The 14506-nt window shown below is 34.2% G+C and overlaps 1 protein-coding gene across 1 annotated transcript in view; it reads left to right on the top strand.

Moving 5' to 3' along the window:
• Positions 1–14506, top strand: part of vti1a (vesicle transport through interaction with t-SNAREs 1A) — a gene marked incomplete at its 3' end in the record, with an annotated part of 167267 nt that overhangs the window by 137164 nt on the left and 15597 nt on the right. Inside the window, 1 exon segment of the mRNA NM_001313750.1 lies at positions 5577–5647. Coding sequence (NP_001300679.1) covers positions 5577–5647 — 71 coding nt within the window.

Below are 14506 nucleotides of genomic sequence, written 5' to 3'. Positions count from 1 at the left end.
TTGTTTTCATTAGAATTAGTGTTAAATGGGTAGTTGACTCTCAAAAATGTTTTATTTACTGTTAATTTAGTAAAGTGTAGTACCGTTAAGGCCATCCAAGATTGTGAGTGTGAGGGGACTACAAATCGCTGGACTCAGTAAAAAAGACTCTAAACAAATTGCTAAATACTGTTCTGTGTCTGCTATAATAGGCAGTCTGCATGTGTGGAAAAGACGATGCCATCTCTATTCTTAATCCAGTTACCTGCTACTATGCGAAGATTGATTGAGTGTTTTTATTGTCATGCAAAAGAAATTCAATGGTTGTATCTATTGCTTGTACTGTGAAACATCACAGGCTCTTTGTAAGTATTTGGATGCTGTGTTACTTTAATTAATATTAGTCATTCCAAATAAGTTAATCAAATGTGTGTGTGTTTTAGTGGAACATGAACTAAGATTTAGAGCTGAAGATAAGCTTGGTGATTTAAAAAATAAAGTCAACTGGTATTGTGTCAAAAACAGCTACTTGTAAAAAAAATCTACTGTAGCATATATAGGAAAAACTTTGTCAAAAGTCTACTGTAGCATATATAGGCAAAACTTTGTCAAAAAATCTACTGTAGCGTAAATAAGCAAAACTTTTAGAGTAAAACAAATCTACATTAGCATATATAGACAAAACTTTTAGAGCCAAAAAAATATACTGTAGCATATCTAGTCAAAACTTTTAGTCAAAATATTTACTATAGCGTATATAGTCAAAATTTTGAGTAAAAAAATCTACTGTAGTGTATATAGGCAAAACTTTTACAGAAATTTTACTTTAGCTTATATAGGCAAAACTTTTACAGAAATTCTGCTTTAGCGTATATAGGCAAAACTTTTAAAGTAAAAAAAAACTACTGTAGCATATATAAGAAAAACTTTTAAAATAAAAAAAATGTACATTTACATATTTAGTCAAAACTTTTAAAGTCAAAAAATCTACCATAGCGTATATAGGCAAACTTTTAGAATAAAAAATCTACCCTAGTATATATAGGCAAAACTGTGACAAAATTTTTTTACTGTAGCGTATATAGGCAAAACCTTTAGAAATCAGAAAATCAAACGTAGCATATATAGGTGTATTTTGGCCTGTATGTAAAGACATTAATTATCCTCCATAATTCAACACTATTGCGTCGCTGGTCTAAATGTGCTTTATGGGATGTTGTTCTGTGAATGCTTACCTTTCAAAACAAACCACGATTTACAACAATGTATGCATGTGTGTCTTGTTATCATGATGTATGTACTCCAACCAAGCATGTTCTGACATGTGTACTCCTGAAGATTCACTGAACTATTATGATACAAAACAATTAGAAAAGGTTTTAATATTGTAAATTAAATTCAATACCTTGCGTCATCTGATCAATTAGCTACATCAGACATCTTACAGTATCTTTAGAAGCCAATCGCTGCTTGAGGGTTGTAGCTTTAGACTGATGTATAGTTTGTTATGATTACTCCTGTTAACACTGATATATTCAATAACGCTACTTCTTACGTCCTGACCGGGCTAAGAACAAATGATGGAGAATAAAATTATGTAGTTTTCATTTTTGGGTGAACTATCCCTTTAAAAAGACCTCAACATATCATCAGGAGCCATATTTTGTTTTGTCTTAGTTTTGCATTGCTATTATTTTTCTGTATTGAATTTCATTTTTTAAATCACCAAGGACTTGAGTTGTAGCTCATTTTAATCTACACGGATGCCAAAAGTGATGTCAAAGTAGCTATCAAATTGCTCTACCTTCGACCTCGAACATCTCAGCATGAAGGAAAGCAGTTACAATTCAGCTGCTTTCTAAGCATCTAAGAACATGACATTTTCTATTATGCATAGCAACTTTGTTTCCCCCCACCCTTTCGTTCTGTTTATTTATATCTCATCTAGCATAGAACACAGAGAGAGCGCTGACAGGATTGTTTCATTTGCGCCCGGACCCCTTCATGCCAACTGTCTCATCTATCATCTGAAATGATATATGAGCGCGCGTGTCTGCACTCGTGTGTATTGCATTGTCGCCATTGTGGCCGTGTCACATTCATTTGTTTAAAGGCCCCCTTTCGTCCGCGGACAGAGACGGATAGTGGTGCTTAATTTTCTTTACACAAGATTTCCACTCACGGGTGGGTGGCAGCGTTGTGTCTGGCTCGACGGCCGGTCATAGTTATGATGGTTATTAATATCTCAGTTCGCTCTTTTAATCTGGCCTATCTGTCACACGCGCGGCGACTGCTCCATCTAATCTGAGAATCCTTCAATCTGTCCCCGCTCTGATTGGAAATTAATGAAGGCGAGAGATGTGTGTGTGTTTAACCGCGTCTTTCTCGTTCTGTTATTGCTCATGGACGCAGATGTGTAGCCCTTTTCTGTGAGCTCCACGTCGACTCTTTGAGAGCTGCACCTGTGTAGCGTAATCCAGTCATGAGTGCGTTGTTTACTCACGATTGTTCGGTGCATTTGAAAGTGTAGCTTTGATCCATGCAAAGATTTTTCACTTTTTTTTTTTTTACTCTCTTCCTTTCCAAACTGCTAATGTGGTTTCTACTTAAAGCAATGAGGGGTTTGCTAGAGGAAGGGAGGGTTGGGATTGTGTTTTGTTCATTGTTTTTTGTTTTTTGACCCTTGGGATGTGAATATGACAGTGACCAGACAGACTTGTCAAACGCCGTGTATGGGATGTTTATTTAAGTGCGAGCGTGTAAATGGGTGTACGTCTGTGACAGATGAAGTGTGTTTGTAAGCGAGCAGCTGAATATTGCATGTGCTGATCGAGCTCGGCTTGATGCGGCATGCTGGGATATGCAAAATATTTAAGACAGCGTGTTGGGGAGAAGGAGATGTAGTTTGAGATCCCCCCAGACAGCAGTGATCAGGGTTGAAGCTAGACTTGGTACATGAGCCGGGGTTTTAGAATGTAGTGCTTAATTTTTTTTTTAACTAAAGATCTCACTATCGCGTTTCTGGGAAAAATGAAAAAAGATTATCTGTATATCCGTCAAGATGAAAAATTTGAGACAACACTCTTTTTCTTTTCACTTTTTATACTTTGTGTTTGCAATCTGAAATCTGTAGAACTTTAAAACAAAATATATCTTTGAAGGTTGTTTTCCTAATGCACTTGCCACTAAATGTCAGTTTCTATAGTACCAATTTTTTTTTTATATGCTGAAAGTTTTTTTTCTAAATGTTCATATATGTATTCATATAACAATCAGCTGATTTATTTAATAATATTACATATAAAATACAATTCCTTACATTTATGTAGCCTTTTCTGGACACTCAACTCATTTTCTATATGTTCAGTTTTTTCCCCCTCAGATTAAAAAATACTGGACACAATGATTAATATATAAACAAAATGATTATTGTATAAAAAATATGCAACATCTCTAACTGCAGTTTTATTAGCTTTATTTATTTAAGGTTAGTTTAAGGATAATGCTTATTTTTCACACTTTATATAATTACTGTTATAATTAGTATTTACATCAAAAACAGGAAAATAGAATGCAATCAAAAAGGTCAATATTCACATTTTTTTTTGGTCCATATTCTCATGCAGGGCCTACAACTAATGTCCTGCCACATCTGCCAATAGGCTTTTGTGTTTCCTGGCCATAAATATATTTTAAATAGTAAATGATTAACGTTTAAACAAAATATTTAAAAACGTAAACGCTTTTTTATTAGCTTTATTTATTTATTTATTTATTTATTTATTTATTTATTTATTTATTTATTTATTTATTTATAACAGAGGCAGCATTTTTCGTTTTGCCTTCAAATGCTACTGATGCTAATGCTAGTGATTCTGGTCAGTTTTGAGTACTGTTTACATCTTTCAAACTAATGGAGAACAACATTTTAAAAATTTACATTTACCTATTTGTCTTATAGTTTGTGCTTGCAATCTGTAGATTTTTAAAACAAAATATATCTTTGAAGGTTGTTTTCCCCATGCACTAGCCAATAAATGTCTATTTCCATAGTATCATTTTTTATTTTTTTTATATACGCTAAAAGTTTTTTTTAGTCATGTGTTCATATAACAGTCACTTGATTTATTTAACTTTAAGTTGCTAATATATTCAGTTGTTTTCCCTTAGTTTTAAACTACTGGACGCAAAAGTATGTTTTAAACTACTGGTTATTATGTTTTGCCTTTATCACCTTGCATACACTTTTAGGAGTTCATTGATTAAATGTGTTCATTGTAGTTTATTTGCATGTTTTTAACAGTTTAAAGTAAGTAATTAAATGGACTGGATCTTATATATATGTTTTTTACACTCACCTAGATCATGCGTAGCAAAAATGTAGAAAAGATTTGGGTTGCACGTTTGTTTCACAGTACATGTAATTATTGTGCACTTACAGTGCACTTGTCTTAGAAACTATTGTGTTATATAGGGTAACTACATGGTTTAAGGTTATATTTAGGGTTAATACTTAGTTTTTACACAATTTATATAATTACTGTTATAACTACGCAGTATTTACATCTAAAACAGCAAAATAGAGTACAATCAAAAAAGGTCCACTGTTTTTTTTTTTGTTTTTTTTTTCAAAAATATATTTTTTGAAAAAAAAAATATCAATATTCTCAATATTCTTATGCAGGGCCTACAACTAACATCTTGCCACATGTATCAATGGGCTTTTGTGTTTACCAGCCATAAATATATATTATATATGTATTTTAAACAGTAATAATTAATGTATAAACAAAATATGGAGGAAAAAAAATAACTGCAGTTATATTAGCTTTATTTATTTATTTATTTATTTATAACAGGAGCAGCTTTTTTGCTTTACCTTCAAATGTTACTGTAAAACTATTACTCTGACAGAAAATCACACTGAATCTTCTTTTTTTTTTTTTTTACTTTTTGACTACAGATTTTTAAACCAATAGAATCTGGAAAAGTTTTTTGGCACCTGTGACATATTCAAGAGTACATTTTAAGTGACTCAAACTCACAGCAGTTACAGAGATGGAGTTCATGTGGAGCAGTATTTATTCCAATCTGAGCTGTTTTTACTCAAATTCAGCACTTGATAAGTGTTCATTTTAGCTCCTGGTCTAATTTATGTAAATTGCAGCTTACCCTAAAGTAAGTTTGTAATAATGTAGCTGTCCATTATTCATTGTGGAGAATCCATGTAAAAAAATAATAATAATAATTAAAAAAAAAACTTTTTGATAATTTGAAATATTTGTCTCAAATTCAATTCATACAATGAAAAAAAATTGGATTTATTAAATTTGTTTAAGGTAAGTGCTTGCAAACCATTTATATGGGCTGAACTTAAATTAAGTTGAACTTTATTAATTTTAATTTGTTTGTTTGAATTCAGCCCGTATAAGTTGTTTGCAACTACTTAAACAAATTTAATAAATCCAATGAATATTGATTTTTTTTCAGTGCAGGAAGTTTTCTTTTGCATTGATTCCTATTCAAATAATTGGATTTCGCACACAAAAATGTGTAGTATTCTATTATCCTATCTCAACCTGTTTCTTCTTTTTCAGAGCAAGTTGGACAGGAGATCCTCGCCAACCTGCACAGCGACCGTGAGAAGATTCAGAGATCCCGTGATCGGGTGAGTTTACACCCACAAACACACTTGAAGAACTCAGGCCTCTGGAGGCTACACTCAATCACAACAACAACAAAAAAAAAACACACTTTCTTTTATCACCAAGCAATTACACAGGCTTACAAATACTTGACTTGTCTCTATGGGATGACTCAATGTGCCCTAGATCAGACACTTGAGTAGAGAACTGGAGCACACTCGAGAGTCGGCAGTTAACACCAGCTCGCACCTCTCGCACATTAGCATAGCCGGCCTGCTGGAGTGATTGATTGAATGTACAGAGCACAGAATGTCCGACATGGAGCACAACACCAATAAGATGTCTTTGTAGTCATCCCGTCTCATGCGGTGAGGTCACGCATGATGCAAGACTGTCTAAACTAGCATAGATGGACAACACAAACACCTCCAGACAGAACCAGTGTTTGTTCTCTGTTCGTCCAGCTGCTGTAAACTCTGCAAGTGTTTCCGCATGCTTACATGTTTGACTTTGCTGGACGGATGTCACAGATGGGATTGTAGATTTCAGACTGATGAAAATGTGATGACCGACCAACCAACCAACCAACCAACCAACCAACAAACAAACCAACCTACCAAACAAACCTACTGACCAACCAACCAAACTGACCTTATCTAACCAACCAACCAAACCGACCTAAACCGACCAACCAACAAATCAACAAACAAACAAACCAACCTACTTGCTTTCCTAACTTTTTACAAAATTAGTTGTGTTTGAAAAAAAGCCCACCAAGATCGACATCTTTAGATGTTATTATTTTTAATTATGTGTATGTATGTTTAAACTTACTCCCAAAACCCAGACTTTTGCTCCGCTTCAAATTGCGTGTACAGAATACAGAATGGGAAGTAGCCTCTATTTATCACTATGGAGCATGTCAGTTGATAGTCACGCACTGCTACATGACTGTTTTGAGGATTGCATAAGAGGGGAGACTGCACCTGTAATGAAAAGGAAGGGAATCGCGCCATTTTTAAATTATATTTAAAGTGTTTTTATGCCTAAACATAACTTAAGCACAGAACAGACTCACATTTAAAAGCAAGGTGTTTTCACTGGTGGTTCGGTGGGTATTGGTAGGATTACAAGTGTATATACATATACACTTGTAATCATGCTTATTTATCTGCATACTATTGACTATTAATAGCAACCTGTACATATATTCATATATTGTAACATATACACTTGTAATCATGTTCATCTATCCCTGTACATATATTCATATATTGTAACATATACACTTGTTATCATGTTTATCTATCTGAACACTACTGTTTATTAATAGCAACCTGCACATATATTCATATATTGTAACATATACACTTGTAATTATGTTTATTTATCTGCACACTACTGATTATTAATAGCAACCTGCACATATATTCATATATTATAAATCTGTTCATAGCTTATCCAACCTGTATATAATGTTCATAGTACATCCATCTGTAAATATCACCATAGTTTTCTATAACTGCACTTTATAACTTATTCCTGTATCCTGCACTTGCTGCTATTGCACTGCTGGTTAGACCTAAACTGCACTTCGTTGCATTGTACTTGTACATGTGTAATGACAATAAAGTTGAATCTAATCGAATCTAATCTAATCTATTGGTTGCGTATGGGGAGGATCAGCTTTTAAATGTTTATTATCACCCTTCATAGAAAGATTAAAAATATGGGAGAAATACGGGAAAATAACTTTACAGGATGATAGTGGGATAGAACGATAAAATACAGGAAAATCTCAGGAAAAATGGGAGGGTTGATGGATATATACCAAACAAACCTACCAACCAACAAACAAAACGACCAGCCAACTAAACCATCTTAAACCGACCAACCAACCAAACCAACCTAAACTGACTAACCAACCAACAAACAAATAAACTAATCAACAAACAATCTAACCAACAAATCAACAAACAAACAAACCTACTAACCAGCCAACCAAACCAACCGACCAAACAGACCAACCAACCAACAAATCAACAAACAAATAAACCAACCAACAAATCAACAAACAAACAAACAAATCAACAAAATAACAAATCATCAAACACATAAACAAACCAAGAAACAAATAAATAAAACAACATACTTGTAGTTGTTAAAATATATAAAAAGTTTTTACAAAGCAATAATTTCAATGTAATAAATATGTTAAAGATGTCATACACAGTTAAATATATTTTAAATGATTTAAAACTTCTTGCTGATAAACTGGTTTTGGTTTGAAGGATAGTGACAAAGTATATACAATAGAAATGAATGTGTATTTTGTTTTTCTGTAAATCATGGTAAAAGTGAATGACAGTCAATATTTTTTGCTTAGATGCTCAGATCAAATAATAAACAAAAGAGACGCAATCTAATGTACAAAATACATTAAGTCTGTATTATAATTTTTCATTTATGCTTAAAACCCTTTTTCTTCTTTTGACCCATATACAGTATATAAAATATTATTTCAAAAGCTTTTTTTACCCTGCCATATAAGTAACCATCAGAGCAATAAAGACATAAGTATACCATGCAAAGATTGAAAGGTGATGATATAGAGGACTGTTGTGAGCTTTTTTGAGTGTCACTCCTCCTACCAGGTATCAAATGTCTCTCCCTATACTCTCATCCCTTTTCTACTCCCCCCTCCTTACTTCAACCTTTATTTGCTACTTTATCCTCTGCATGTCTAATCATTTTTACCTTTCCATATCTCAATCCGTCCCTACTGTTTTGTTTGTCCCTGCCTTGTCCTCTGTCATAGTGCAACCTCTCTCTCTTTTTCCCCTCTCAACCTCTCTTTCTTTCCAGAAAACAGGTATAGAGAGCTCAGTCAGGGGCCTCTCTGATGGCTTCTTATGAAGGATGCTTAAAGATCACAACATGGCAGTTGGGCAGGCAGCTCATTTCAAAGGAAATAAAACATTTCCTTTCAAAGGTCTGCTGTCTATGGAGAATAGCTCTCCTTCCCTGGAGCCCCGACTGGCCCTCACACTTTAAAGACATTTTGCCGGGCAGGAAAAATGGAGAGGAGAAAAGAAAAGAAAGCATGATAAGAAGACATTAGATGGAAAAAGCAATAAACTGCTTTTTTGAGTGAAGGAAACGGCAGATGAAAGAGTTTTGGAGTGTCTCTTAACAATCAGTTCGCTTCGTCTCTTTCAAGCAGATGCACACAAACACTAAGAGACGTAGTGCCTTGCAAGCACCGCTATTGCTCTTGCTCTTGCTCTTGCTCTTGCTCATCTTCTGTATATATGAGCAAATCTCTAACCCTGACTTTGACACATAACTAAATAGTGCTATTAATGTTGTTATCAGTCAGGCTAACATTTTTACATGTTAAAATAAGTGGAAAGTTCCTATTCTAAATGTCCTTAAACAGTGATTAAGGAACATTGTATAAAGAATGTGTCTTTTTTTTTAAAGAAAAAGAGCCTCCTCTGCCATGTTGTTTAAAATAAAAAAAATGTTTATCATGTCAACTTGATAACCAGTGTTAATAACCAACACTGCTTTGGAACTGATATTGATGATTCGAGCTGCGTGTAAAAGTTTAAATACTTTTAACTTCATCACAATTTTGAAAATGCGCCAATTATGTGTAATAATACTTTCAGAACATTAGTAAAGCAAGGCAATTTAATAATGTAATAATAAAATAATATTATTTATATTGCACATTTTAGACACAATGGTAACTCAAAGTGGTTTAAATAACCAGGAATAAAAAAGACAATTATAAGAAAATAAAAACAACAAATAATAAAAATGAAAAAAAAAAAAAAAAAAAATTCAAATGAGTTAAAACAGGTTATAAAAGAATAAAAAGTAAAGAAAGACATAATAATGTGATCTGTTTGGCATGACACTGTGCTCATTCAGTAAAGGCAGATCTAAACAGATGAGTTTTAAGCCTTGATTTGAACATGCCCAATGTTGGAGCACATCTGATCATTTCTGGGAGCTAATTCCAGCAGTGGGGGCTGTAATAGCTGAAGGAAGGCAGATTCACCCTACTTTAACTGAACCCTTTGACTTTTTAATTTATTTGAACTGAAAGTTCTTGAGTGATCTGTTCTTGAGGTTTGTATTCAGTGAGCATATCTGCAATGTATTGAGGTCCAGGGCAATTTAGTGATTTCTAGACAAGTAGTCATACTTTAAAATCTATTCTGAATTTAACTGGGAGCCAGTGTAAAGACCTGAGGACATGTGTAATGTGCTCTGATTTTCTGGTTCTGGTCAGAATCCTGGCAGTATAGTTCTGGATGACCTGCAACTGTCTGACTGTATTTTTGAGAAGGCCAGAGAGGACTCCATTACAGTAATCCTCTCTACTGGTGATAAAAGCATGAGTTTCTCTAACTGCTAAGTCCTCCCTGGAATGAAAAGCAGTTAGCAGTGAGAATTATATCTGTTATATAATTATATAATCTATTATATAATTCTAACTGTGTTGTTTTTGTTTTCGCTAAGTTTTGCACCTCAAAAGCACGTGATGCAACTGTAGAAGTAGTTAAAACTCACTTTTAAGTGGGAAAGAAAGAGGTCAAAACCGGCGAATTTTAAAAAACTTATGCAAACTCCAGCTGAGGCTTAAACCAGCGACATTCTTGTTGTGAGGCTATTGTACTACCCACTGCGCCACTGTGACGCCCTGTTTAACAAAATTTAATCATAAAATAAACACAAAACATAAATATCCACCCGGAGCTTCTCCCTTGACACTCGACACTTGTTCTGAGTTTCCTATCCCATGGCTGTTGGCTCCGCTCACACTCATTACCGATACCTAGCCGACCAATCACAGATCTTGCACTCTGCATCGTTGTGAGATGTAATTAGATTTTTTGAGAGGTGCGTGTCAGGATCCGCAATAGGGTATGGCATGGTATGCGACTGTATAATCATATAAACTATATAATCATCAAATAGGAGTAAACCCCCACCTTATTGGTCAGAAATGTGTGTGTGATGTTTATACTGTGTATTATACAGTTCTGAAAATGCCATTTCTGAATTTTCCATTAGAAGCAAAAGCAAATTAGCAGAAGGTTTCCACTGACAGGTCATTATTCATAGTTTGGTTATTTTTTTGCAGAATCAAAGGCTAAATTGTTATAATGTAGCAGTTTGTATTGCTATTTAATTAATTTATAGAAGGCAACATTTTAAATAGACCAAAAGTTGTTTAATATGGTCACATGACAGGAGAAAACCTCTGCCTCATTGGTCAGAAAGTTTGTGTGGCATTATTTGACAATAATTGAAATTCTTAAATATGTTAAATTCAAAGCAGCAGTTCTTAATTTTACAAAAACATTAAAATGAATAATAATAAATAAATAATCTCCACCCCCTTTGGGTTGTTTTTAGTTCATGGTTTGATTTCTTTGTTCTAAAACAGACAATACTTGTTATAATGTTGCTTTTTCTCAACTGCTTAATTGACTTTAACAGCACAAAATTTCTAAATCACATGGGAGGAAACTGCCTCTCCATTGGTCAGTTTGCTATTTAAAATTTTGAGGGTTTATTTTAAAGAGGAATTTAGGAATATCAACATTGTCTGCGCTAATGGTGTAGTCGCTGGTGTGTTCACAGCGACCTGAGTTCGTTTCTCGCCTTGAGGTCCTATGCCGATCCTTCCCCTTTCTCTGCTCCCCATGCTTTCCTGTTTATACTGTCCTATCAATTAAATGTGAAAACCCCTAAAAATCTATTTTTAAAAAAGAATGTCAACATTGTTGGATATCCAAGTTGGACATCCAAGGAAGGTTTCAATGAGGCATTCTTCCAACTTCAAGATTCATTTGATGTTTCAATGTGGTTTTCTTTGTTCCCGAAAAAGAGACTTAATACAATTCAAGTATTACAATTTTTTCATGTTACTCTGCAATTTGATTTAAGCCACATGTCAAAACAGACAAAAAAGTGTCACTTGGGAGCAAATTGCCTTCTCAATTATCATCTTAATTCTAGGGTTTAGCTCAAAGCTACATTTCCAAATGTCAAGTTTTTTTGTTGTTTTTAATTTTTCAAGATAAGTGAAAACTTGTTTGTTTTAAATACTTTGTTGTCGCTATAACATGACAAGACAATTGAGAACAAGCCCTAAATTTGTTATCCATTTGAGCTTGAATCATTTAAATATTATCAGAGGTCCCAAAAGATTCAGAAAATTTTAAGAGGCATGTTTTGATTACTGAAACAATGGCAAACTTCATAAAATATAAACATTAGTCTTGTTAAATGGGTAATATTCCTTTTTCTGGTTATGCTGTGGCTTGTTTTTTTCCCCCTCATATATTCATGTAGTTTTAGGCCTGCATTGCTGTGGCTCTTTTAACCTCATTCAGTGAATTTCAGTCATTGAATCGAGCTCCCGGGAATCGTCTTACTAGAAGCATTTACTTGTCTGTAATCAGACTCTGCTCTAGATCTGCTCTACTGGTAATCTCTTTTATTGTGGCTCTTGTTTTGGGTCGGGTAATTCACGGTGAGCTCCACCATGTGTTTTCGTGCTGGCACAACTCCTGACCTGAGAGAGAAAGAGAAAGGGATTTTGGGAAAAGCCGAGGGAGCTCTCGTGGGACGGATCCATCGTTGAGAGAGACATCAGGCAGCTCTCGGGCTGTTGGTGGTGCCAGAACCCAAACCCGCCTAAAACCACATCTGTCCCTGAGCCTGCTCGCTAACTCTCTCTCTCACACACACACACACTTATATATACACTCACATATACACACGTCCCCACTGACTGTAAGGACAGAGAAATAGGCTTTCTCAAGGAGGCCAGCCAGAATCATGTATCTGACGGCTGCCAGAGCTCTGGCTTCACTTCCATAGTAATGTCAGCATTCCTAAACACACACACACACACACACACACACACACACACACACACACACACAAACATAGACACACACACACACAAACATAGACACATCTCCAGATAGATGGCTTTTTCTTATGCTTCCCGCTATGTGAACTGTATGTTGAATGTAAGACATTTACAGTACACATTTGAAACTGAAGGAAAGTTTTTTTATCTTGGAAAAATATGACCATACTGTAAGTAGCAGCAAAATTGCATTGTTGAGAGAAAAATAGAACTAAACAAAACATAAACAAAATAAATAAATAAATAAATGCTAAATGACGAAAATGCTAACATTCAAATAAACAACAACAACAAAAAAAAATTTCTAACACCGCTATCTTGTGGCAATTAGTAACTTTTTAATTTAGTGATTCATAACAATTTGTTTGATCTCAGTCATACAATTTAGTAAGAATTGCTCATCGATCAATGGCGGTTGGGTTAAGGGATGGGGCTTGGTGACTCGCCTCCTTTTTAAAATATCTTAATAACTCATGAATGCATAGGTATTAGCTACTAAACTAACAAAATTTAAAATAGTTCCATTTTCCTAATGAGATCAGGCCAAGATCAAGCTATTATTAAAAATCAATACTAAAACAACACTCTTATAAATTCAAATGCAAAGAGAATTACATGGCTACACACCATGTTTACAGTTAGTGTTACTAGTAAATCGATGGTAAATGTTAGTGATTTGCAGTGATGGGAATAACGGCACTATAAAAAATGGCGTTACTAATGGTGATACTTTTTTTTTTCAGCTAAGAGTAATCAAATGAATTACTGTTTCCCCTGTTAAACCGATGTTGTCGTTACTGACAATAAAATCCATGATACTATAATTGACAACACTGAAAGTTTTTTTTTTTTTATTTATATATATATATATATATAAAAGCAGCATCTCTCAGCCATAGGTCATCTCATTCTCTGGAGTGTGATTGTGGGTTTGGTCTGTGACAGGACATATAACCAACCAGTGATGATGATTGGTGTGTTTGTGAATGTGGTGTAACTGAGAACATGATGATTGGCTTAGATAGTCCATTTTCATTGTTTGCCAATCAGAGACAGAGTAGTGCTGGTGTTCACACACAAGCACACACAAAGTCATTCACACACATCAATGACCAGAGTCAGAATGATGGCAAATCCAACAAGTTCCAAGGTAGCCTTTGCAAACTGGAAATATAAGCGCTACTTTCCCCTCGTTGAGATGAAAACTAAGAATGTTTATGTATCATGCTACCTGCAGTGCATTTTTTTTATGTTACAGCCTTTTTCCAAAATAGATTAAATTCTTTTATTTCCTCTAAATTCTACTCTCAATACCCCATAATGACAATGTGAAAAAAGATTTTTCGAAATTGTTGCAAATTTATGAAAAATAAAAAACTTGAAAAATCTGAATTTGATGCCACAAGCTTTGCACACCTGTCTTTGAGATTTTTTGCCTATCCCTTTTTGCAGTACCTCTCAAGCACTATCATGTCATCCCTCAATGAAGATTGGGTTTAGCGATGGAGTTTGACACGCGTCCTTTTTAAAATGTTGTAATATCGACTAATGAATTCGTAGGAATTAGCCACTAAAATGACAAAAAATAAAATAGTTACTTTTACCCGTGAGAGCAGGCCAAATTCAAACTTTTATTAATATAAATGCAATACTAAAACAACACTGTTAAGAATACAAATGCACACAGAATTACAAAGCTACTCGCTACTAATAGTAATAATAGTTGATTGTTACTTTAATAAATGACTACAATAATAATATTAAAATGTTTGACAAGAATATCCTACATTTCTGCCATTTTATCGTATTTACAGTTAGTGTTACTTGTAAATCAATGGTTAATGTTGTTGATTTGTTTTTTGGAAACCTTCTAATCGAGTTGTCGTGACAATATTTTACAATATAACAATATTTCTCACAT

Source organism: Danio rerio, chromosome 12 (genome assembly GCF_052040795.2).
Source record: "Danio rerio strain M-AB ecotype USA chromosome 12, GRCz13ab, whole genome shotgun sequence".
Taxonomy (NCBI): Eukaryota; Metazoa; Chordata; class Actinopteri; order Cypriniformes; family Danionidae; genus Danio; species Danio rerio.
This window is presented reverse-complemented; position numbering and strand designations above follow the sequence as displayed.